Raw genomic sequence first — 26,619 nt, forward strand, 5'->3', positions numbered from 1 at the left:
TCTTGTTTAAAAAAGAATCTGCCTAACGATGATGTCACTGGTGGATGGGTTTCTGAACTGCCCACAGCCCACCTATGAGACAGACTGAGTAGAAAATAATGGTGGTATTTTATCATGAAGACCAATTAAATGAAGATAGGCTGAAAGTGGTCCTTTAATATGTACTGGATTTAGTTATTGTCATTTAGATGCATGTTTGTTGAACAAACATGTTACAGTAGCTATGCAAGGTTTGATGTTACACTGGTATCCTAGTTTCTTTGAAGCACTTGACTAACGGTTACTACTTATGTGACTATTTGCCTTGACTAGGGCTCATGCTTACTCTGATTCTGCACTTGTAAGTCACTTTGGATAAGCGCGTCTGCTAAATGCCTTAATTGAAAATGGTGTAAAGCCAGGTTGTCCAGAGTCTTGTCTGGTACTCTAGACTATAACATGCATCTACATGCAACAGAAAAAGGTAATAATCATGTTTATATACATGGAATAAATTAAAGTCCATTTGAAAGATGAAAATGGCGACATTAGTTAAAGAGCATCTACTGACTAGAGTGCTGTGAAATCAGAGCAGGTTCACAGAGCGTATTTATGAATGCACCCTGATTAAATAATATTTGGCTGATGATGTGACATAAATCTCTTATACAGTGATTCTCAAACTTAATTTCTAGAACCCCCATAACTTGAGTGTACAATTGGAACTAAATGGACACAGGTTCATTTGGTTCTATTTGTACACACTCAGAGTTGCAGACCATTTGGAACCCCCCTCATGGAATCCTGAAGGTCCCTGGACCCCACTTTGAGAAGCACTGCGCACAGACAAATGAAGTGACGATGGCAGGGAGTTGTTGGATCCTAGGGCAGGCAGGGGTTCTCAACGTTTGTGGCCTGGAAATGCTGTGGCCATGTCTCGTGACCGCCCCACCCCCCTCCCCACCCCCAATACAAATTGACCGCTACAATAACCTTAATAATAGAGAAAATACATCATAAATATATACTGAAACCAAGTATAATTATGAAGGAACATTTATGCATGTACTATGTGTACTATGTAAACTATTAATTTCATTTTCAACAATTTTTCTTTTGTTTTGGAAAATAATCTGGGGACCCCCCAAAATAATTTAGCGACTCCCCAGGTTGAGAACACCTGCTCTACTGTATCACTGGGTTCACTTGTGTTTTAGTAAGCATGCAAAGCAATGTCGAGGGTTAATATAAGCATGTGCGGCCATGAAAAATGGCAAAGCGTGGGCAGTCTTGCAAAAGTCTCTGGCGTGCTTCACTCTGACTATGGACTATTTTGAGCATTAAAAAATAAAGAAAAACGTATATTAAATAGACGATCTACAACATTGCAGATCAGCAATTTCCATCTGACACCGTCCTACAAAGATGTAATAGGGCAGGGCTATTGTGGTTAAAGAAATAACAATAAGAAAGACCAGGACTAGAGTTCTGAGAGTAGCTGGAGACATACAGAGCTTCAGGCAGGTTTATTTTGCTAAACTGGGGGGGGGGGGGGGGTGGGGCGGGGTGTTAAGCATGCTTCTTGTGCTGGGGGTGAAGTTAAAGCACGCTTCTTGTGGTGGGGTGTGAAGCATGCCTCTTGTGATGGGGAGTGAAGCATGCTTCTTGTGGTGGGGAGTGAAGCATGCTTCTTGTGGTGGGGTGTGAAGCATGCTTCTTGTGGTGAGGAGTGAAGCATGCTTCTTGTGGTGGGGAGTGAAGCATGCTTCTTGTGGTGGGGAGTGAAGCATGCCTCTTGTAGTGGGGGGTGAAGCATGCTTCTTGGGGTGGGGGGGTGAAGCAATAAGCATGCTTCTTGTGGTGGGGTGTGAAGCATGCTTCTTGTGGTGGGGAGTGAAGCATGCTTCTTGTGGTGGGGAGTGAAGCATGCCTCTTGTGATGGGGAGTGAAGCATGCTTCTTGTGGTGGGGTGTGAAGCATGCCTCTTGTGGTGGGGAGTGAAGCATGCTTCTTGTGGTGGGGAGTGAAGCATGCTTCTTGTGGTGGGGTGTGAAGCATGCTTCTTGTGGTGGGGAGTGAAGCATGCTTATTGCGGTGGGTTGGCTAAAGCAGTGGTTCTCAAACTTGTTCATGTCAAGCACCCCCAAATTGACACTTGCCTGTGGACCCCCATTAGAAAATATACGCCAAGGACCTCCATAAGAGAAGATGTTTATGGCTCTAGCAGTGATTCTCAACCACTTTCATTTCAAGAACCCCCAGTTGGACATGCATTAGGCTGCAGACCCACTTAATGGCATTTATATCCCTGGGACCCTGATGTAAATCAATGTTAATTTATTTGGATCCAGTTGTACACTGTACGCTGTACACTCTGTGTATATATGTTTATATATGTTTTCTCATGCCAATCAAGCTCTTTTGAAATGGGTGGGGATGTGAAGCATGCTCCTTGGGGTGTTTGTGTACTGTGAGTGACGTGTGGGTGTGAGAGGACCAGCTAGAGGTACCTGGTTTAAATGCTGACTCACTTCACGTGATAAAGAGCTCATTGAGCTAGAGCGAGACAGCTGAAGACAGTAGGAGGGGAAATAAACACAAAACCACAAAGCCAGATTAATCATCTCCCATGCACTGGATTAGGCCAGCCTCCACTCTCCACCATTTCACATTGAAAACCAATAAAAAAAAAGAAAATCAGCATTAGCAAAATAATGATTTAGGCCAAATGGATACAGATGAAGTGAATACGATTTTTACTGCCAATGGTGCCAATGTTATATTCTTTGTTATCCCCATGCAATTTCAGGATTATTCAATTGATCATGCAAGCATTCACACATTCCAATTTCCCCATACAATTGCGGACTCACTCTCATTCTCTTGTAAAGACAGTGGTTCTCAAACATTTTATTTTCAAGGACCCCCCCCCCCCCCCACAGAACCCCATAACTCTCAGAAATGCAGATCTCACCTGTAACGGTCCAAGGCTCCTAAACCCAGCAAGGACCCCTGGGGGTCCTCAGACCCTTCTTTGAGAACCACTGTGTTAAGAGCTAATAAGTGTCATGCTTCAATAGAGGCGTGATGGTACTATGGATGGTACTATGGATGTTAGGGACGACCTCACTGCCAGCTGAGCGGAGCACGGTTGTCTTACCTCTCCAGACTGTGATCCATCGGGCATTGGAGGACCCTCTGAACCAGGGGGTAGCAATGTTGGGTTGAACATCTAGGGCCGTCAATGACAAGAGCATTAAAATACCACCTAACTTCATAAGCTTAATATTGTGCAAGGTAGTTGCAAAGATAGGTGCATGTGAACACCTACCCTGACTGATTCCTACCATACAAAAGAAACAATCTGCAGTTGTTTTACACAAAATATTTTCCATGGAATCTCAATGACAGAAACTGCATCAAAGGTTTCCAGGTTTTCTTGCAGTGCATTTTCTAGATCTCCTTGTTTTAGGATATGTCCAGTAAATGAAGTCTAACTAAGACTGAAAATCCTGGGTAAAGTTGTGTAGCCATAAGTGCTACTGTAATGATAGAATGATAGAAGCACCTGGGGAACAGCACTGGGGTTTGGTGCATTCTGCTCCTGGTTTGCTCCTTCTGGGACACTTCCTTCCATAGGCTGCTGATCATCTGGAGCTAATGACACACCAAAGAATAAGCAACACTTTATTGTAAGACTCCATTTTTACTTTTACTTCTACTCCACTATATCTCAAAGGCAAATATGGTACTTTTACTCCACTACAATTATTTGAAAAGAGAAAAGTAGATTTAGATGATTATATACATTTTGGCCACTTGAAAATAGCCGCACAATAGCACACAATGCGTCCTGATGTGACGCATTATGAGCTTGTAGATCTGCTATTTTGTATAGCTTTGAAAACTTGTGAAATGGGCCATTCTGCATAAACCTTAAGTACATTGTGATACCATTTTGATGCAGTATTGATACTTTTACTCAAGTAAAAAAAATAAAGAAAACCTATCTATAACACATACCTGCACCAGGCACAAACAGATTGGCTGGCATGGGCATTGGTGCCAGAGGAGCAAACAGGTCAGCGGGTGCAACAGGTGCCGGCCCACCAGGCCTCGTACTTCTATTGGGGTTCAGTACATCCACGTATCTGCTCTTAGTACCTAACAACGAGGAACATGTCGGCACTGTCAGGCAAGGTTGTCTTTTTTATTTATTTAGGAAGGACAGGGAAGTGTCAAAGTAAGTTGTTGTACAACTAGTGCATAAACTAGTGTAATGATAACAACAATAATAATAAATATAGTAGAAAAATACATGACTGAAGTAAATTTATATCATTAGGAAAACCAGGAAAAATATATATATTAAAAAAAAGGAAAAAAAGAAAATTACAGAAAGGAAAAAGAAAAGAAAGGGATAAATGTTGTTGCATTATAACCCTTTTCGCCCCCCCACCCCACAAACACTCAGTACACACACTTTAGTATCATTGGCACAAGCACACACCGTTTAGTGTTTACCTCTAGCCAGAAACATTTACAAGTCGGGAGCGACGCGGTACAAAGGCTTTTTTGGATGGCAGAAGATCCACCAAGGACAGCTCTCCTGGATTCCGACTTATGGAGGTTTGCAAATCCTGATTGTAACCAAGCTAAACGGTGATCAGATTTTACGTCCCATAGCTGGTGGTGACGGGGCGCTGCCATAGCAACCGGACCAATGTTAAACGCTGCCGTGGGCTCAACCATTATATACATGGAGTATACGTTGGGGGACCTGGCTGGCTGATAAGGTCCCCTATCGGCAGGGTCGTATACATACGGACCCGGCGTAAAAATAATTAACCCATTCTGACCTGAGATCAGATTAAAAAAATGTCTTATTACATCCTGACAGTTTCATTATTAACCCATTCTGACCTGAGATCAGATTAAAAATATGTCATTCGTTCTTCGATTTTTCAAAAATAGCAGACCTACAAGCTCGTATCGCGCCACTCGGTGGCGCGATATGAGCTTGTAGATCTGCTATTTTTAAATAGCTAAAGCATAACATGATGCTGACACCAAAATGGGTGCCCGGTCAGAATGGGTTAACTTTATACTAAAGTAGCCCAAAACAAATTGCCCCAACAAAAGACACTTTGTGAAGTGACGCAAATGCTAATCTATGTAATACCTGCTTTTCTGGAGAACATGTTGACACCACCTGGTGGCGCTCCAGGTCCTCCAGGCATCTGCATGGGAGCCATCTTATGGAACGAGGGAGGGGGCGGAGGGGGCTTGTACTAGGGAAGTTAGTTCAAACAGAGATATCAAACATGGTCCATCTAAAAATCACTATTCACCAAACATAAGAAAACACATTTGCTCATAGTTACTATTAGGAAAATAAGTGAAATAGCTGACCTCCTCCTCAGGCTCTGAGTTCTGGTCCACCCATTTCTGCTTCTTTTCATCCCACACAATCTAAAAATTAAAACAATCATCACCATGAGTAGGATTCACAGATGTTTTGCGAAAAAAAAGAAAAAAAACTGTGATTCTGAAATAACATCACTGGTAAGCTCACCGATTTATTTTTGTCGTCCGGCAAGTGAGCTTCATTCTTCCCCCTTTTGAACCAGCCCAGCCAGCCGCCGCCGCCGCCACCTCCTCCACCCTGCACAATAAAACATACATGCTTCTCAATGGAACACCTTCCTTTGATACTTCCTGGGAACAGCTTCTTTGGAATTAAATTAACTTCTGATTTAGGCATGTAACTTGGCTGTTGGATAAGGTACCTGTGTGAGTCAAGCAGGTCAAGTATAAATTATATTTTATACACAGCTCCTGTGTGATGTTTTGTTATGGAAATTGGTTTGATTTATTATAGCTCTGACTACCACACATGTGGGTTGTTACTTTTGCGGGGGATTTTGATGTGTGGGTTATTTGCAATTCAAATAAATCAACTAACTCAAAAAGAGAGAAAGGAAAGCTTGAAAACCCAATTGTAAGGTAAATACCAACTACCAATCCAACTAATTGATTAAATAGAATATACAAATAATAATAAAAGTGTCATAATAATGGATAGTTGCAGGCCTGGTGTATACATTATTCACACAGATATCCTACCTTTTTAGGGGATATATTCTTGTTCTTTTTGGGCTCCTCTTTGCGGGGCTGCTCTGGGATGGAGGGTGGAGGCGGTGAAGGATGTGTGATGTACGAGTTGCTCCGCTCTCGTCCCCCAGAGTGAGTCGACGACTCGGATGTAGTTCGAGAGCGACGACCTGGAACCTGTAGAAACAAAATGGCCAAAAAAAGGGGCCTTTAGCTATTGAAAAATAGCAGATCTACAAGCTCGTATGTTTTTAACTCAAATCTTCGCTTCTGTGGGGTCCCTGAAACAACATATTAAGGGGCGAGCTCCAAAAGTGGTCTTTGGCATGCCACTACACAAAAAGTGGTATATACCACTTTGAAAAGTGGCATATACCACTTTGAAAAGTGGTATGCCATTTTGAAAAGTGGCATACCACTTTGGGCAAGTGGCTATGGCTGTGTTTAGCCCAAGGAGTGTATTTTGTGCAAAACTAATGCTTGGAATGGATTCAGAATCATGAAACCCCCCTAGTTTGACATGTCACATGCTACTTAAAGCAAAAGGAATGATTGACATTTTTGCCTGACATAGGATCATTAGGATGTTAATGGTAGGGTCACAAGAAACCCCTATAAAAAAGAAAGCTCAATACTGACAGCCGGTCAGCAAGTGGATTCATGAATGAATGAAATAATTATTTTTTATTTTCGTGTCTTGTCGTTAAGACCCATCCCTTACAGGATTATAAGACACCAACAACATAAATAAACAATATCACGTTCACTTCCCACACAGAAGTTACACCAAGTATTTGATAAAACAAAAACAGAAATAAGCAATAACATAAAAATAAAATACATCACATATAAGTTTTCTTTGTCCGTATGTCCCAAGCTTTCTCTAGACTATATATTCTGCTAATGCAAATATCTTCTGTTCGAAAATCCATCTCAGTCGCTCTGCATCACTTAACCACATCAGATCTATATTTTTACATCTGTTAAATAACCTTTGACGTAGCTCATGATACAATATGAATTGTATAATGTATATATATATGTATGTATATAGACAATATTTTAGGCCAATAAAAAAAAAGACTATATACCAAATTTTACACCCGTCCACCTCGGCTGCCGGACTAATAGAAAACAGTTAAATGTTTTCTTGTTTTGCTAAGCTGCAATGATTTAATATTCAAGAGGCCTTAGTGATGCATTTTCATATGGCAAATATAGTGTGCATTTATTTATAAATGTGTTAATTTATTTTGGGAACAAAATTATTTTATGGCTCATCTTTGCTCTGTATCTTTCATGAGACAGTTGCCTGATATTATAAAAGCATTATAGACATGGTATGCATAGCAAGTGTTACCGATAATTAGCTGCATGTTGCAAGTTTAGGTACCTTCTTGGGAACACAAAAGGACAAAATGCTGAAGCAGTAATTTCCTGAAAGATCCCAAAAAACAATACAAGCAATACGTTGTTTGAGTTAGATATAAAATAACACAAATATCATACCATGTGCATTGAGGATTGAGACGCTGTCCTTGATCTCCTTCCAGGGCCCTGAAACAACAGGACACAAACTGTTAGCTTTAATAGATTTTCTTTGTTTTCCCACAATGTACACATTTATCAGTACATATTGTTTTTATTTAGAAAAATGCTAGGGCTTAAGTATTTAAAGGGCATGGTTGTTGTTGATGTCCAGAAATATTTAGACAGCCTTAAACTGACTGTTATCAACAACTAAGATGGCAGAGAACCAGCGACGTAGAGTCTGTGGGGGCCACGGGGCCATGGCCCCCATGAAGAATCCTAGGGCCCCTTTCGGCCCCCATGAAGATTTTCGTGGACATTTTACATTTACATTACATATTTTCTGGGAATTCCGAACATTTTGGACCTCTCCGCCGGCAATCTGAGAATCCCATCGTCAAATATTCGGGAAAACAGCGCCTCCCCTGTTGTTCCTCAGGCAACAGTCTGTCTTGAGAGACACCGGCCGTCCAAGAGGTGTTAAAAAGTGCTAATCGGGTTTCTTTTGTAGTTGATCTTGAGGCGTGACATAATAACACTGATCAAGAATTCACCAAAGAGACCTAACCACAGACTAGTGAGACTACACACTGACTCGAGAAAAGACCCATATCGACCAAAATAGGCTGATCAGTCGCTGTCTGTGTATAGGCTAATTCATGCGGGGAGGCGGGGCTGCGGGGGGGGGGCCTTGAGGATTTATCAAACTCTTCGGCTCTGCAGAGAACTACTATATACATATCTTAGCTTGGTCACATAACACATTGTGCTTTTAACCTAAAATAGGTGCCATTAAAATAAAAAGGTTTTACTGAAACTATATTAGCAGCTTTTCTTAACATTATTTCCATTACACCTGTATTCACTTTTTTTGCAGCAATAACTACTGTAAGGCAGTTGTAACCTGGTTGCAAAACAGATCTTGATCATTTGTGAGCACTCTTTGTAGAATCGGCCTCAGGTCTTAATGGGTTAGAGACAGACAAGAGGAGAAAATGTCATGCACATTTGTGTCGGACACAAACGAACGAACCATATTGGCCATCTGGTCATAGAAGTCCATCTGAGGTGTGAGAGAGCTCCGGGCCGGAGAAGCAGACACTGGAGGAGGCGGCTGCTGCATCTCCGGAGGGCCATGATAGGACGGCTGCTCCGGGTAGGGCATATGAGCGGGAGAAGGAGGCACGTGAGGGGACATCTGGGGCGGCGGAGGCTGGTTCATCTGAGGCAGCGGCTGGTGCATTTGAGGGGGCATGTGAGGTGACATGTGGCCCATCTGCGGCGGCGGGGGACCAGGCTGCTCAGGCTGGGCCTGAGGCTGGAAGGGAGCAGCGGGGGTGAATCCAGGGTGGTCCTGTGGAAGGTAGCCTGGTCCTGGGACCTGGCTGGGGGGCACCGGGTAGAACGAGACACTGTCGGCGGGGGGCATGTGCGAGGGTTGGCCCAACCCGTCTTGCAGAATGGTAGTGGGAGCTATAAATAAATACAGAGAGAGAGAGAGAAAATAAAACACATTGCCTTTTAATCCGGTTCATTGTGAAAGAGAGGGAGATATCCCTCTATAACACACACACACAACACATTAACACAACACTTGAAATATGAATTTATGTCCACATAAAGTACAAGAATGACTTGTACAAAGTTCATAAACACTGCCGGCGCAGTCACACAATAAGAAAGCAGCCAGTTACAAAGTGCCTATAAGACAGAGCATTGTTACATACTGTACAATACAGTTGGCATACTTGTCAGACATCAATCATGTATAAAGGAAACAACACCTCCTGCAAATTGAGTGGCTTCCTATAATAGCTGTCTAGCTGATACTGGGCCAAACATTTAGCAAGGTGCCCGCAGTCGCGCGCGCGCGCGCACACACACACACACACACACACACACACACACACACACACACACACACACACACACACACACACACACACACACACACACACACACACACACACACACACACACACACACACACACACACACACACACACACACACACACACACACACACACACACACACACACACACACACACACACACACACACACACACACACACACACACACACACCTGGGGGCATCAGTTGCACCGCCTGTGGTGGTGGTCCAGGTAATAGTGATGTCATCAGAGGGTTGTCAGTGGAGGTGACGTCCATCTCACTGGGACTGCAGGGATGGTCCAGCTCAGAGCTCGGGGTGCTGCAGTCATACTGTGCAGGAGTGGCCCTGTCTGCATTGTAAGCTATCACCCCCGTCTAATAAGAGACATATTGAATTATGTTATAACCACACACAAATATCATTATTATCGTCTAAAATAAAAAGTCAACTTCAGTATCACTATAAGGATTTAATGAGGACCCAGAGACACCAATGTTTCGGACAGATAATACTGTCTTCTTCAGGGTGAACAAACTTCAGTATCATCCATTCATTTCAAAATAGATAATTAGAATTATGATTTTCATTACCCATTAAGACATGAGGCCGATTCTACAAATCTACAGTAGTTCTCACGCTAATGTTGAAGCTTGTATATCTGCTATTTTTGAATATCCTAGGCAAAAATCTAAAATGACACAGATGCTTTCGCTGTTTTAATGGGTTAATAGGAAATCCCAAAGTGGAGTAAAATGTAAAAGGAACTTATGGAATCCATTTCAAACATTTACATCAATCAGTTTTTTTTCTTGCTTAAATCTTGCTTTAAGTTTAAAATAAGGCGAGTAGAATGCATAAGCCTGGAAACCTTTCACATGTATGATTGTGCGTTTAATTTCTAACATAAGTTTACATTATAAGGTCCCTTCAAATCATTTAGCCACCAATTAGCCCTTCACTAAATCCCACCCCAAAAAGCGATTGTCCCATGCCAATCCAAATAGTTTAGCAACGGTTGCTATGCAGGTCAAACTTTCTTCGCTGCTAACGTGCCTATTGGACAAGGATGGGTTGGGGAGGGACTTAGTGAAGGGCTAATTCATTCATACTCACCCTGAACTGTCCATCCAGTTGTCTGAGGTGGTATAACTCACCCTGAACTGTCCATCCAGTTGTCTGAGGTGGTATAACCACTCTGGATCATTGAACAGCTCCTGTTCGGGTTTTTCCTTCAGCTGGGGGTCGAAGAATCGCAGCTTCTCAGACATCTGTGCCGAAACATTAGAGATAAACATTTAAGATGTAAATAGGCATGTAAAATAGAGATAAATGAAAAAAATATCAACCTGCCAACTCACGGATGTACAGATTAAAACCACTGTTTTCTTCAAATATAAACTCATTAGCATGTATCATCAGCTGATAGTTGATAGCATCTGATGACATGGATACAGACAAATAAATCAAATAAATACAGAAGGATGCAGAGAGATGCAACAACACACAAAGGGAAGCAAATCTCGAACAATGGTATGCAGATGAGTATCCTGAGAAAAAAGGAGAGTAATCTCATATTTCATACAAAGGATACAGCATTACAGAAAGAAGCTGCATGTACTAATTAACTAAATAACAAATTAATACACCAATTACAGTTCATCTGAAAAGAGGGAAGAGGGTCATGGTAGAGTGACCATAAGGCCAAGTAGTCAAATGCAGTAGATTGTTCCATCGTCAGTCACAGTCAAACTTTAGAGGCTGCAAACCTCTCTGGCGAGTTAATGTAGAAATTAGAAGGAAGTGTCAAATAAATACCGTAGTCAATATTATTGTTGTTTGTAGCCACTATAGAGCGGCGCAGTCCCTCCCCCTTTCAGAACAACGAACGGCCCAGGAAATGAAAACGCAATGCATTCCCCAGTTTTTATGTAATTTATTTAAAGACCTTTTAAGCGTCGTACGAAGCCAACTCTTGTCGTGACAAATCATGACAACACACACAATATTTCGGGCCAAACAAAGAATTAGAAAGTAGAAAGAAACGGTAGGTTACAACACTTTTTTTGTTGTTTTTCTTCTTTGTAATTATTTGTTTGGTCCAAAATATTGTGTGTGTTGTCATGATTTGTCACGACAAGAGTTGGCTTCGTACGACGCTTAAAAGGTCTTTAAATAAATTAAATAAAAACTGCCTATGGGGAAATGCATTGCGTTTTCATTTCCTGGGCCGTTCGTTGTTCTGAAAGGGGGAGGGACTGCGCCGCTCTATTGTATCTCTGGAGTTCATGATCTGAACCCAACAGGAATGTCGTTCATGTTCTTCTCCTCACCCAGGCTCCCTCACTCAAAATGCCTTGAATTCATGGATTGGACAATCCACTCCCGTGATCAACATTCTCATGCAAGTACAAGGATGTGTGTGAAACTGTTATCCCGCTGGCATTTTAAACAGTATAGTTTGAGAGAAGATGCAGTAACGCTTGGATCATACTGTGAGTTATATGGGTGTTTATAAGTGGAACTTTGATGTAGTTTATTTTTATTTTTGGATTATTCAAGCACTGTAAACTAAAGGAATGTGATACAAAGAGAACCACAACGGAAATATGTCCTGGTTGGACTTTATTGTATTTAGTCCTCAAACATGTATTATGTATGTTCATGAGAACATGAGATCTAGTGCGCCACCAAGTTCATTCGCTGGTGTGCTGCATGAGCCCAGCCAGGCTGATATTTTGTTACTCAGGCTGAGCCATCAATACCGAAATCACTCGCCAAAGTGTCGGGTTCCTTCTGAAATGTATGAACACAATGGGGTCCAATAATGTCTTTTCTCCCATGTAGAACTCTGACTTCATGTGTCCAGTCTGTCACGTCAAGTCATGTTTGACATATCTACGATGTGCGATCCCATATTTGGGCAAGGTTTTTTTTTTTTAATCACACTTTTTTTTCTTAGTGCTTTGTCCCGTCTTATCGCTGCTTGCAGCTATATTTATTATTGTGGGCTCGGCTCCAGCGAGCACACACTAGTTCTCCACAGTTTGTATTTATTATTTCTTTATTTTTCTGCTAAATTCCGCCACTTTTTTCAGCATCCAACTACTTCCACATACTTTGTGCTAGAAATCTAGTTCAAACTTCAACATGTTGAGCTTTATGGTCGTATTTTTCACACCTACAGTATGTTGCTCTACCTATCCGAACAATCGCTGATGTCATTAGTACTTTTCTTCAGCTTTAATACATATTCTACTGTACATAATATGCATTGCAGGTTTTCAGCGAGCCCATGCAGTTTCTGCAGGAAAAATAATAATCTTTTGGAAAATTTCTTTTTTTAAATGTAGGAAAAGTTAAACAGGATTTTACTCGAGTCGTGACCCATAAAATCTGTCCGCAACCCACAAATGGGTCCCGACCCAGGGTTTGGGAAACAGTCCTGTAAATTATATTCAACATTAACGGAGGGTGACAAACAGAGCGAAATTAGGAGTCACAGCCAATTGTGTGCGTGTGTGTACCTGTATGAGCTGGCTGATGAAGACAGGTGAGTGATAGGAAGGCTGCATGAGGACATTCTTAGAGATGACTTCACAGTAGTGGTAGGCCTGCGCACTCAGCCCCGCCTCAGCCAGTCGACATGCATAGATCAACTTGAACACCTGAAACGGTACGGAGGCCGAGGTATGTAACAGTCAATAATTATATGAGAAGACATCAGTAGGCTGTATGCACCTTTAGTATGCTCAGATACAACATTAACCACTTAAGCCTTACACAAATATAACTTAAAACTACAGATGTCCCGATACTGTATCGGTATCTGAAAAGTATCAGTACCCTTATTCGTCATATCGGTATCTGCGAATATGCCAGTCTAACCACCGATTCGACACAGGAGATGGCAGGTAAATAAAATGTTTGGGCATGTGGAGTTTGCTTTCGAGTTGCCCAAACTGCAAGTGCACGTTTGAGTGAGGAATCTGCTAAAAACACAACATGAGTATATAGCTAGATAGCTATAAACACAACACAAGATCACAACACTGGTATCGGTAATCGGTATCGGCTAAGAGAGAAATTGTGGTATAGGGATCGGGAGCGAAAAAAGTGTTTTAGTAGGGACATCCCTACTAAAAAGATTTGGATGACAAGGTTTTAATGTAAATAATATAAGCTAAATCAATAAAGACAAGAATATACAGTTATGATCTACTTTTTATAAGGTAGTTTAGTTATGTGTTATTTAACAGATAAACGTAATTTAATCTTTTTACACCAGTATTCAGAGATTATAATAGCAATACAGTAAATGTATATGTAGCGTTACACAACAAAGTATATAGGGCTTACGGTCTTAAGCACAGGATATGAAGAGAAAACATTTTAAGCATGCTCAGTGGCTAAGAAGAAGTGACCTGGAAGTTGGGCAGAGAGCAGGGAGCCTGGGAGCCTAGAGACTGGGCGTACTCATAGGCCTCAGTCCTCTGGATCGCTTCATTGCTGGCAAAATGGCAGAAGCTCAAACTGAAGAGATATAAGAAAGATAGCATCCCGTTTTTACCATGTAAGGACATCCCACGCTCACTTGCGCGCACACACACACACACACACACACACACACACACACACACACACACACACACACACACACACACACACACACACACACACACACACACACACACACACACACACACACACACACACACACACACACACACAAGGCACATTGTTCCCCCATTTCTCACGTGCTTGAAACCACTTGAAAACTACCTTTTAACTGATAGGATCCTATTGAGGCTAATTCTCTGCTAGCATGTATCAGTGCTCACCTGTGGTTGGAGCCAATCAGAACCATCTTGGTGCTCTTCTTGGTAAACACTCCGAATCCAACTTGAGCCATCAGGTAACAGAAATGGGCGGCATCGATGAGTCCCTTGGAGGCTGGCAGAGCACAGAAACACTAGGGCTTGGACTTGTGCTTCTGAAAATAGGCTTCTATAAGCTCAGTAGTTACAGTAGAATGGCTACTGTCAGTGCAATGAAGAACGATGATGTTATGATGTCACTAAAGTGGTGTATTTCGATACAAAAATACACAGGGAAGACATTATTCAGGGAATATACAGGGAATAAAATTATAACCACACCTGGGGGGGGTCTACTAGAGTAAAAAAGTACAAAATTCACGGCACTCCATGTTTAAAACCATGTGTTCACTGATGTGATCGATCGTACCCAGAGTGTCTCCCATGGTGGCGATGGTGCGTGTGTCCAGATCCAGGGTGTGTGTGAGATTAGACAACACCATGGCCAGGTGAGGGCGCCAGTCACCCCACTTCTCCTCTCCACAGCACTAGGGGCACAAAGAAGAGCTCTCCATGAGAAACACTTTAAAGGGGTATGAACTTAGAGTATATATATTTATAGAGGAAATTTACAGAGGAAATCTTGAGGCGAAATGGACATAGTGGCCGAATGAAGGTATTGCAGCCTGGCCCCAAACACATGAACGCGCTGTCCGTTGACTATCATTGTACACGTTCACGACGGACGACGCTCGTGCGCGTTCAACGGCAGAGCGTTCATGTGTTTGGGGCCACTCACCATTGCAATCCGTCCCAGAATGCACTCTGTTCCTACCCGGAAGGAGGAGTGAATCCGCCTCATGCGCTTTTGAGCAACTCAATGCAAGTGGATGGGAGGAGAACTCGGGTGTCTTCTCTATAGATATATATACTCTATGGGTATGAAAGCCAAGGCTTACTGTTTCCAGTTCAGGTGAAAAAATACCTACAGGAGGTTAAAGGTCTCCCCTTAAAAAGCAATGACCATACACAATGTATCCGCTGGCAGTGGTCTCACTGGTCTGACCCATCCAGCGCGGTTGTCTTTATGGAATTTCATTATATTACATGTGGATTTCTATCAGTCGTAAACACCGCCGATAGCTTTTAAGGCCTTAATGTTGATACCGTTTATTGAATACTTTTTACTGACCCACGCATATCCTGTTATAGTATATACATTTGTATTAAAGTAGTGGAGGACATGGTCATACATACAGTGGCTGAGGCAGGCATTCGCCCAGACATCAGCTGGTATACCGTCTGAAGAGGATCGTTGATCGGCAAACTGTTTGCAAACCTAAGCAACAAAGACGACATAAACACCCGTTATGTTCTGTTGCTGTGAAATAAGTAAAAACAAAACATCACACTGCCTACTCCTTTAGAGCCAGACAAATAGATCATCCATTATTTGATTATTATTAATATACTTATTTTTTTGTTTTTTTAACCACTTCCAACCTGGTGTCCATTAGATTGTTTCAATAATGTTCAAAGTATAACCACATCAACAAACTTCACAATGCGATGGGGTATACGTTTGTTAACGTTTGATTTCTGAAATTCATGAATCAAATAAAAGTTTTTTCAAATTAGAACACATTTTAGAAATTTAACCCATTGAAACTGGGAACGCATCCGTGTTATTTTACATTTTAGCATCGGCTATTCAAAAATAGCAGATATGCAAGCTCACAGACTAGTATTTTAGAAGGCATTTGTAGGAGAGTTGGCCTCAGGTCTCATTGGTTTAAATAGAAAGTATGGGTAACTAATAACTAATAACTGCTGTATTGTATACTATCCCTACCTGGTCATGACACGTGCATGGGTCCTGTTGTCCATCTTACTGGCCAGAAGTAGGGCATGTCCCCAGAGGCCTCCCTTCATAGCTGCCTCCAGTGCATCCTGTCTCATAAAGTGTACAATATGCAGTTGGTCACGACATAGGAGAGTAATGAATCATTTATACCCGACATAGGAGAGTAATGCATCATTTATATACCCTGTCGTACAACATGTACAGTGTTTTGATATTTCCTTTTATACTCTTGTCCCTCGTCGAAAATAGCAGATCTACAACGTCACAACGCATCACACTGCGAACGGGCGTGCAGCTTAAAGACAGACTGTCCAGACTGAGACACATCTTCAGAAATCTGATTTGAATTTATTTCCAAACAACGTAGGGAAAAAACCTTTTTTTGTTTTGTTTATTTTGCTTTTCAGACTTGATAAAAAACTATTTGATTCCAATAGAGGGTATGCGCATGCATAAAATGAATGGCAAATAGAGTGGCAAAGCGACAGGCAAAGTGAGTTTAACATTGTTTAACGTCGTTTAATGCAATCAGATAGGACTCTTTTTGTTTGAATGCATGGGCTGTCAAGGCCGGAAAGTAGTTTTTGCCACTCAGTAGGCGTCCCCGCATAACGTCCGGGTTCGATGATGTCACGCGCATACCCTCTATTTGGAATCAGATCGGTTTCAGGGCTGCCAATCTGAACATACTGTAGGCCAAGAAGGTATCTTGCCTTTTTGCGACCAAATAGTAGAAGTTCCCTGAAGCGCTCCGTTTCCTTGCCCACGTTCTCTGGAACCGTCATAAAGGTGTCAGAAAGGAGGGATAGTGGTCCGGCTCCGGGCTCCTCCTCAGGTCTCGCTAGTGGCTCATTGTTAAAGTCAATCAAGTTGGCTTCGTTGGGACACTTGCCCGGCAACCACACAGATCGATGCTCCTTCAGCAACAGATCCGCTATGTCTGTACCGACCACGGTCTTGAGGAAGGAGAGTGATAGACACGTATTATACCACACACACTTACATTTACACCATCTGACAGATAAAGGTGCCAAATCTGTTGTAACTCTTCTCAGTCTTACCCCATTCTGTCTACAAAGCAGAACGATGAAGTCCCAAAGCAAGCAAGCAGAGTCTTTGTCCAAGAGCTCGTTGTTGCGGGAACATTCCAAGCCTTTATTTTGGGAGAACTTGATCACATCAACCTTGTGGGTTTCCTCTCTAATAGACACAACAATATGAGATAGGCTGTTGACACCAGGCATACAGTATGCGGAATAGATTGTAATTAATATACACAATGTCCAACACTCTCTTGTACCACAGACAATTTAGACAATTTACATTGGTTTGAAAGAAAATACAATTAAGGTTTAAAGTGGGAGTTAAAACCTAGTTTGGCCTGCATTTCAAGAGCGCATCCAACGCATTTTACAATGTGGATCATTCACATTTATTCACGCACACAGACCTTGGAGGCAACCATGCAAGGCACCAACCTGCTCATCAGCGAGCAGTTAGGGGTTCAACTCAAGGACACTTCAACACAATGACCGGAGGAGCCTCTGGAAACCTTCTGGTTCCGAGAGGGATTGCGTGTTGATTTGCGATATGTTTTTCAGTTGGTCATGCAACAAAGTATAAAATAAAGGGTAACCTTACTTGACAAGAGGCCCAGGAAAGGATCGCAATTCTGACTGATCAGTAGTGTCCTGCAGCATTGTCTGTACAACAAAGGACAGTTATGAATTTTTCATCAAGTCAAAGTACCAATTCAAGTACCAATTCACAATTATCTTCATTAGTATAGTTCTGTTTAAAAGTCAGTACTAAAACGAAGATTACCAATGATTACACAATTATTCAATATTCACACTGTGAACACAATATCAAGCACCCTGCAATAACAACTTGGCCTATTCAATGCTCCAGAAATGCTGCTGGTTTAACCATCGTTTTATGTATTTTTTTACCTCCAAGTTGTAGATGTCAACCAGAGCAGGCTGTCCAGCTGACGGAAGATTGGGTAGAACCTGGACGAGATGACCGCCAGGTCCGAAACGGGCACAGCGGTGAGGTATGGAGAACTTCTCTGGGGTAGCTGGACGAGGAGGGGCTGGGAGGACAAAAGGAACTGGGATGAACATCAAACATCAGCACTATAAAAAGCATGGGATTCTCTGGCATAATGTATTGATTTGATAACTAGCCGGTTGATCTAAACTTGACTCTGTTGAGAATCACTGAAGACCAGTGTTCATTTTGACAGCAATTTTTTAAACCATGCTTACTGTAACCATTCGTTCTTGAAATGTAAACGTTTGAGAACCACTGGTATAGACTCTAGTCTAGACTCTAGTATAGTCTATGCCAAATTGTAGAATTGTCAACTATTTTTCAATGTACAGTTTGCCTATGAGTTATTAGTACGACCAGTTAAGTCAGTCTTTTGTAGCCGATCTACAAGCTCATATTTTCAGAGGGCAACACCAAATTCTACACTAATGCCCTTGCCCTCCCTACCATTTTAGTCTAGTTTTTATTTGTCTTAATCTTAATATATTAGTTTTACCCATCATAGCTTAGTTTTTATTTAGTGTTCGTCAGTGAAAACAAAAACGTTAGTCGGTGAGGTTTTTGTCGACGAATATCAACATCGCTGAACGCGGCAGGCTACGACAAGTGGCTTACGTTGTTCGGGGGCGCTCCAGGTGTTCTCTGTGTTGTATTCTGAGGAGTAGGGGTACTGGCTGTAGTTGTGCGAGGCATCGGTCTGGTCGGGGTACTGCCTGTAGGAGTAGTCTACGGGCAGGGTGGACGCTGCGGGGTCATTATACACAGCTGCCACCAGGTCAGGTTGACTCCTGTACACCTGGCTCTGCACAGTGGACACACGTGAAAGAAATGGTGATTAATTGCGGCCAATTTACAATCACATAATATAATCTTAAAACTGTCAATGTCTTATACAAAAACACTCTCTCAACCAAAACACTTGTTTATACACATAAACGAATCAACACGTTTTAGACTTTTTATAGTCCACTAAATCGATTAGTCTAATACAACTTAAGCACTTAAACTACTTAGCTATCTTATACTTCGGCGTACAATGGTTTCATACATAAATAGCCAATTAACACATTTATTTTCGAATGGTCCAAGTATAAAATAGGGTTAAAGTGGTTAACCCATTTTGACCTGAAAAGATCAGATTCTAAAAATGTCTTCTACATCCTGACAGTTTTCTGGAAAAGCTATGTTTCTATGTCAGTCTTTCTTCGATTTTTCAAAAAATAGCAGACCTACGAGCTTGTAGATCTGCTATTTTCCAATGGCTAAATCATAACATAATGGGAAGCACCTGTTGTGAGCGGGAGCTGAAGCTGCTGCGCCGGCTGTGGTGGCTGTGGGAGGAGCTGTGCAGACTGTGGGCCGACTGTTCACTGTGGACGCTGCGCCGGTCAAAGTCGTCGCCGTATGGATCGCCACGCCGACGGTAGTCGTCGTCAAAGCTGGCGTCATATCCAGGATAGTACTTCCACGGGTCATCATAGCCTTCCCTCCTGAGGACGGAGAAGATAGAAATGCACTGAATGATATATACATAATTAGACGTTGAATGATTTTCAACCTGCAAATGAGTAAAAGTGGATCTTCAGATTCACAAACAAATGGTTGGCTTTGATGTGGATCTTAGACATCATGTGGCACGATTCTTGCTCAAACGTGAATCTCGATTTTCTCTTTTCCGCCACAAGAATTGAGATCACGATTCTAATGTTTTCTGTGAAATTATTCATTGTCTTTAGTCAGTAGTGGCTGAAAAAATCTACATTCAAAATGTCGCACCTGGAGCCAACTACTGTGGCTTTAGACAGACAACATCAAGGTGCTTGACTTAAACCTCTCTTAAAGTCTCTCTCTTGTAACTAAAATGAATCGGACGGCCAACTGGCACTGCACGATTCTTGCTGAAAGTAGAAATGAGATTGCCTAGGTGTCTGAATCTAGATCTCCATCTTTTTTCGTTTAATAGTGTAGCACTTCTACACAGCAGAAAAAGCAACAGATTGCTTCACCACACAATGGTAGTAGTAGTGTTTGTACCTGGCACCGGTAGTAGTGCTAGGATACTGCTGCTGCTGCTGCTGCTGCGGCGGCTGCTGCGGCTGCTGCTGCGGCGGCTGCTGCTGCTGTTGGTTGTAGTACGGGTCTCTGCTTCTGTAGGCCTCATCATAGTTATACCAGTACGACTGGTCGTAGTAGCCTCTGTAACGGGGATCGTACGCTCCAGCATTGTAGCCTTCAGATTAGTGTGGGAAATAATGAACAGGAAAAGAACAAAAAACATTAGGTCAACTAATGATTTACTTTCAAAGAATGTGGTCGATAATCATGACAAAATTTAAATGAAGAACAATCATCGACGTGTCTCAAATGTGGATCATTGGACTTCACTTGGCCAGCCTGTGATGTCAGTCATCAATGTCATAGGCAAGGCATACGTCATACATAGATAATGTCATAGACTCTGTGGTCTATGACTATCTCTCGGATAGTTACAAGTAAATGTGTTTTAACAGTATAATATGTATGTTGGAAAGAATTGTGCTAAATAGCACAAGAGATTTGGCGCTGATCCATACAGCGGTTTGTGGGATTATCTCCGGACACAAAGGCAAGGAATCTAGACGGCTACGCTCTTCTACAGAGCCACGCCATAGAAACTAACTCTTCCATTACAACTCTGGCCAATGCTGAAGCAGCTCTCACCATATTGTTCATATTGTTTCTTGTAATAATCTGCATAATATTCATCATAGGCACTTCGGTTAGGTCTGTTGTAGTCATCGGGAGGATAGCCTTGCCTATGGACGAAAATAAACAAAAGCTAGCTTAGTTCTCAAACGCCTTTGTTAAGAGTACACTTCCTGCATTACATTTTTCCGATAAACAATGAATATTGATAGGGACATCAAAGTGACATGGTCATACAGATACTGACCTGGATGAGGGTCTGTCTGAATGCTGACTGGTCCTGGAGCTGGGCCTCTCCGCCTGGGGCTCTCTGTATGGGTAGTTTGGGTCTCTGTAGGCCGGGTTGGGTCCTTCTGGGTATCTGCCGTACCAAGGATCTGTGGGTGGCCTCCTATAGGGCTCATCCTGAAGAACAACACATTTGCCAAATGTCGCTATGAACAAATTACCAGCCAAGAAAATGTGCACACATTGTAATATCCACCTGCATCATCAATGATGAAAAATCATGGGATTAAAAATATTTACCAAAATTGTATCCTGACCCAGGATACAATTTTGGTAAATATCCAATATTTTTAAGTCGGGTGGGTGCAATGTTTTTTCAGTCTGAAACGGAAGCCTGTGTAAATGGTTCTTTACATAAATCGTGCATTGCATTCACCCATTCATTCATACACCAATGGCGGCGGAAACCATGCAAGGCACCAACCTGCTCATCGGTAGCATTTAGTGGTTCAGAGCTCGATAAGGACCCGGCTCGATAAGCCTGCTCGATAAGGTGATCTTCATCAATACAAATTAACGAGCTCCATCCCTAATCATCATACAGCAGGTATCAGCTAGTGATTGTTATTATGTGAATATGTGTACAGTACATATCGTTGCTGTCGGAAGGAAACCACCTACAAAGAATATTATATATATATATATTGACCAATGAAAAGTAGTAAAAAGCGCTTTGGAGAAAACAATCTAACTCCATTGGACCCTCAAACTATCTGCTAAAGCAGCTAACTCCACACCACCTCTCATGCAAGTAATTGACAATATATAAAGTCACATCACTAACTTTGATGATGTAGTATTGCTTTTCTTTTTAATATATGTTTTTCTTCATTTCCTGAAAAATGAACATTTTGGAGTTAGGTGGTTTCTTCCCGAGAGCAGAGATATATACTGTAAATAAATGGAGAAGAATAGTGTTCACATACAGGATAATATTGCTGTGCCCTAGGGTCCCCTCCAGGTGGAGGTTGGAACTGGCCAGGAGGGTAGGGGGCTCTGTTGTCCGGGTATTCTCCGTAGGCCCCTCCATAGTAGCCTCCATACATCTGCCCTGGTGCTGGCGGAGCTGGGCCATACCCCTGTTGACTGCCCACGGAGGAGGGTGGCCGAGGGGGTTCTGGAGGAGCTGGCTGGACGGCCCCAGGAGGCACCGGGCCCCAAGGCCCAGGAGGGTAAGCAGCGGTTGAGTGATTCCCTACAGCAGACCCTTGTGTTGGAGGGTACTGGCCAGGATTGGGAGGAGGAGGGTCTCCACTGGCTGGCAGTGGAGGAGGAGGAACATGACCTTGTCCGTGCATTGCAGGCTCCTGCATTGATTGAGATTCTGGCAACCTGGGGGGATCCGCTGGAAGCTGCTGGGTGTTTGGAGCTGATGGGGGGGTGTGCGCGGCGGGTTCAGGTGCCTGTGGGATCGAAGAAGAGGCTGTGGTCTGGCGAACGTTAGGGGATTCCCCCTCAGGTCTCACCCCTTGCTGAGCATCTTTGGTGACCTGCAGGTAAAATCCAGGTGCATTACTAGTCTGTGGTGACCCCTGAAGAGAGGACGGATGGCCAGAGGCTTGGTTTTGGTTCTGTGGTTGGTGCATAGAGAAATCAAGCAGTTCATAATTTGATGGTTGACTATGATTGGAGGTGGCAGCAGTTGTAGGGGGAGCCTGTGAATTGACGGGTAGGGCAGAGTAGCTGTCTCCACCTGTTGACTGGCCCCTAGACAAAGGGGGACGTGCTGGCTGAGACAGTGGCAGAGGAAACGTGATTTCTGATTTAACCCCTTCTGTGTTTTCTCGAACCAGGTTTACTGGACTCTGACTAGAGGCAGATGAACCGAAGCTTAATGGCCCAGGGATAAATAATGGGTTCTGATTAGAAGCAACTGGTGGCAGCCCCGACTGGGAAATGCCACCCAGTGAGGGTGGTCTCACAGGTGAAGTAGTCTCCCCATGTGTACTTTGACCAGCTAGTTGAGCAAAGCTGCTTGGCGGAATCACGCTGTAATTGGACACTGGCGGAGCAATCAGAACAGGTTGGTGGAGTGACTCGGACACCAGCAGGGATGCATAGCCCAGGTTGCCTTGAGAGTCGCACATTTCCCCGTCACTCGGCATCGGCGGGTTCTCCAGGTTCTCCGAGTGGTGCTGGGATGTTGACTGGGGTCTCTGTGGGGGATGGAGGACCAGGGGTACATCCTCCGGTGGCTGGATGACCTCAGCACTGGGCTCTCGGACAGGGGCGAGGACAGGGGCAAGGACAGGGGGAGCAGCCGGGGCTAGGAGGACGCTGGCTCCTAAGCTAGACGGGTCGTGCTGAGCCCAAAGGGTAGTGGCAGGGCTCTCGCAGGGGCGACTGGCTCCGTAAGCACGGGACGAAGGCCGGGAGTGATAATGAACGACAGGGTGCGTCAGCGGAGGCGCCCCACTTCCAGTCGCAGCAGGTATGGGCTGTCCTGGGCCATGGATATTTTCAAGGTTATCGGGGGGCTGTTCCAGGTTGCCAGGTGTAGAATCTGCACTACCCTCTGCTACCACTCTTGCCCTGTCAACCTCGGCCGGACGCACCCCAACACCATGTGAGCGTACAGGCTCAAAAGAACTGTTAGCACTGGCCTGAAAGATACCAGTCGGTTTGGGAGGACTCGGTGTCGGTGTCTGGCTGTGGTATGTCCGCTCCTGGGAGCTCTGACGAGTTCCCACACCACCCGCAGCTGGAGAAGTGTCAATCTGCTCAAAGTATCCCCCGGCGGCAGCAGAGTAGTTTGGGTCATCAGAAAGACGAGGGCTTTCCTGCTGGATGAAGGTGCCCACTACACCCGGGTGCCGTCGTGATCCAGTTCCACTACTGTGGCTCACATTGCTATAGCTCGATGACACACTGGCAGATCTCATTGGTCTGGGGGTAGAGTCTGGGGTCTCCAGATTAGGCCCTGCCTCATATCGGTCAACTCCATGTGCTGGGGCAACAGCGGGGATATTGTGTGACCCGCCAGGCAACACCTCCAGGTTGGGCACACACTCTAGGTTCTCAACATGGTCAAACTGGGGCTCAGGGGCATTCTGGCTGTTTGCTGTTGCATAATTACCATCGTTCATGTAAGGTATGGGTGGATGACCCGACAGGGGAGCCCCATGGTAATCATTGTGAGTGTCTGTGTAGCCACTGTGGGCCTGTGGAGGTGGCTGGGGGTGGCTGTGGGCCTGTGGAGGTGGCTGGGGGTGCCTGTGGACCTGTGGAGGTGGTTGGGTTTGTGGAGGTGATTGGGAGTGGCTAAAGGCCTGTGGGGGTGTTTGGGGGTGGCTATAGGCCTGTGGCTGTGGTTGGGCCTGTGAAGGTGACTGGGGGTGACTATAGGCCTGTGGCTGGACCTGTGAAGGTGGCTGGGGGTGACTATAGGCCTGTGGCTGGACCTGTGAAGGTGGCTGACTATAGGCCTGTGGGGGTGGTTGTGGGTGGCTGTGGACATGTGGCTGTGGGTGGGCCAGTAGAGGTGGTTGGGCTTGCGATTGGGGGTGGCCGTGAAGCTGGAAGGATCCCTGAATACCATTTACAGCTTTGCTTCCCTCTCCAACCAACGTTTCCTCATTCTCAACATCATTGCCTTTGAAGAACATGGAGAGAGTACCAGAATCCTGGGAGTATGGGGCCGTGGGGGGAGGTGGGGCGGGACCAGCGGTGGCTACGTGCTGAGATCCAGCTAAATCAAAATGGGCAGGACTAGAGCCAGGTCCAGCTCCCATGTGATGGTAGCCTGGGTCCGGTGGGGGTTGGCTGAACCAGGAGTCCTGCGGGCCTGAACTCTGACTGAAATAACTCTGAGTCTGGAAGTGGGAATTATGCTGCTGGGGGGGTGTATTTTGATCAGACCATTGACGGCTGGGGGGCCTTTCGGGGTTCTGAGGGGGGAAAGGTGCCATGGCTGGTGGATGGCCAGTGTGTGACGGTGTGGTGGTATTGTGGTGTGGTGAGGGCGTGTGTGGAGGAGGGTACGTCTGTAGCGGGGGGTGAATATTAAAAGGCTGTGGCGGGGGGTCACTAGTAGGCTGAAAGTAGTTCTGAACAGACGGAGGGCGGCTTCCATGATCAGGTGCCCACGGAGCAGAGGAAGCGTTCGGAGGCACCGGCTGGAAGAGCATGGGTTGAGACGAAGGTTCTCCTCGGGGGTCCTGGCCGAATGGTACCTGAACAGGCGTGGGAGCTGTGGCCATGGGAGGAGACCGACTGGTCACCGACGGTGCCTGCCCTGTCGAATTAAAATAGCCCTGTTCTGCATTAGGAGGAGGATATCCGGTAGCGCCTTGTAGCTGTCCTGGGAAAAGGACAGGGGACATTGTAGTACTGTGAGGGGTAAAAAGATTCACCCCTGGGGTTGAAGATGGAGGCAGACCAAAAGGGGGGGCCTGTGCACCCTCCAGTGTTTGTGATTGCGGAGGAAGCCCTGGGCCTGCCCCAGAGTACATACTATTGGGTGGACCTTGCATGGGTGAAGGGTTACTATTGGATGGCGGTGGGGGACCACCCGCAGCCATCGGTGGAGGAGGTTGTCTGACATAAGCAAAGGGGTCAGTCATGGGCTGGGCAGGTGGTGGAGGACCCATCATGGCAGTAGCCGCTGCTGCTGTATGTTTGTGAGGTCTCGTCCTACGGAAGGCATTGGGGCCTCCTCCGGGAGGAGGGGGGCCGGAGGCTCCAGGGGGTCCAGTCCGAGGTGGAGGCTGCATGGCTGTAGATTAGACAGGTCCAGGTCCAAGGACCAAGCCACTCTGGTGATGCCACTGAAGGTGAACTTAGATGTAGCTGTAGACAGAGAGCAAAAGTAAGCAATCCTACTGTTTAAACAATTGTGAGATATAGGAACAGCTGAGAGAGAGGCAGAGTGAGTGAGCAAGCGTGTGTGTGTGTGTGTGTGTGTGTGTGTGTGTGTGTGTGTGTGTGTGTGTGTGTGTACGTCTGTGCATGTGTAAGAGACAGAGAAAGAGGGGGAAATAAAGAACAGACAATAGAGTGGAATCAGTGGATTGTAAAAGTCAGCCAGAAATGCTAATAGGCTTTAGTTTAGACTTCACCACACCTTTATTTGTGTTAAGTTTGTGTACCTATTTAACTGAGTGTACAACGTGGCAACATCAATGCACCATTGTTCGGACGGACAACATTGTCAAAATGTCAACATACTTAAACTGCAATTAAAACCGCTAATATATCGGGCTTCCGATATTACTAATGTAATGTGACAATGTAGACAAATAATGAGAAATAGCCTACTAATAGAAGAGTTCAGTGGAAACATCTCTTAAAATAAAAAGATCACAAACTTGATTTCAAATATATAAAACAAAAACTCTGCTTAGCCCCAAGGTTAAACAAAAGTTATTTGTGCCATTGTAAAACCAGACCTATCAA

At 44.2% G+C, this 26,619-nt stretch overlaps 1 protein-coding gene across 2 annotated transcripts in view; it reads right to left on the bottom strand.

Moving 5' to 3' along the window:
• The window catches only part of sec16a (SEC16 homolog A, endoplasmic reticulum export factor), a 33,171-nt gene that overhangs the window by 4,589 nt on the left and 1,963 nt on the right, over positions 1-26,619 (bottom strand). Inside the window, exons 2-29 of one of the 2 annotated variants that reach the window (XM_083794225.1) lie at positions 22,152-26,013; positions 21,185-21,342; positions 20,953-21,047; positions 20,287-20,482; positions 19,541-19,742; positions 18,868-19,054; positions 18,150-18,292; positions 17,839-17,900; positions 17,259-17,397; positions 16,911-17,153; positions 16,186-16,283; positions 15,591-15,672; positions 14,764-14,881; positions 14,358-14,469; positions 13,941-14,049; positions 13,044-13,184; positions 10,674-10,787; positions 9,710-9,893; positions 8,657-9,096; positions 7,603-7,650; positions 6,106-6,270; positions 5,555-5,644; positions 5,392-5,451; positions 5,162-5,270; positions 4,003-4,143; positions 3,548-3,636; positions 3,140-3,211; positions 2,490-2,549 (exon numbers count right to left, since the gene is read on the bottom strand). In XM_083794225.1, coding sequence (XP_083650351.1) covers positions 2,490-2,549; positions 3,140-3,211; positions 3,548-3,636; positions 4,003-4,143; positions 5,162-5,270; positions 5,392-5,451; positions 5,555-5,644; positions 6,106-6,270; positions 7,603-7,650; positions 8,657-9,096; positions 9,710-9,893; positions 10,674-10,787; positions 13,044-13,184; positions 13,941-14,049; positions 14,358-14,469; positions 14,764-14,881; positions 15,591-15,672; positions 16,186-16,283; positions 16,911-17,153; positions 17,259-17,397; positions 17,839-17,900; positions 18,150-18,292; positions 18,868-19,054; positions 19,541-19,742; positions 20,287-20,482; positions 20,953-21,047; positions 21,185-21,342; positions 22,152-25,937 — 7,443 coding nt within the window. In that variant the 5' untranslated portion in view covers positions 25,938-26,013. The remainder of the gene's footprint in view (positions 1-2,489; positions 2,550-3,139; positions 3,212-3,547; positions 3,637-4,002; positions 4,144-5,161; positions 5,271-5,391; positions 5,452-5,554; positions 5,645-6,105; positions 6,271-7,602; positions 7,651-8,656; positions 9,097-9,709; positions 9,894-10,673; positions 10,788-13,043; positions 13,185-13,940; positions 14,050-14,357; positions 14,470-14,763; positions 14,882-15,590; positions 15,673-16,185; positions 16,284-16,910; positions 17,154-17,258; positions 17,398-17,838; positions 17,901-18,149; positions 18,293-18,867; positions 19,055-19,540; positions 19,743-20,286; positions 20,483-20,952; positions 21,048-21,184; positions 21,343-22,151; positions 26,014-26,619) is intronic. The other variant, XM_083794226.1, reaches the window with a different exon arrangement.

The sequence above is a fragment of the Protomyctophum parallelum genome (assembly GCF_964188405.1).
Source record: "Protomyctophum parallelum genome assembly, chromosome: 21".
NCBI classification, from domain to species: domain Eukaryota; kingdom Metazoa; phylum Chordata; class Actinopteri; order Myctophiformes; family Myctophidae; genus Protomyctophum; species Protomyctophum parallelum.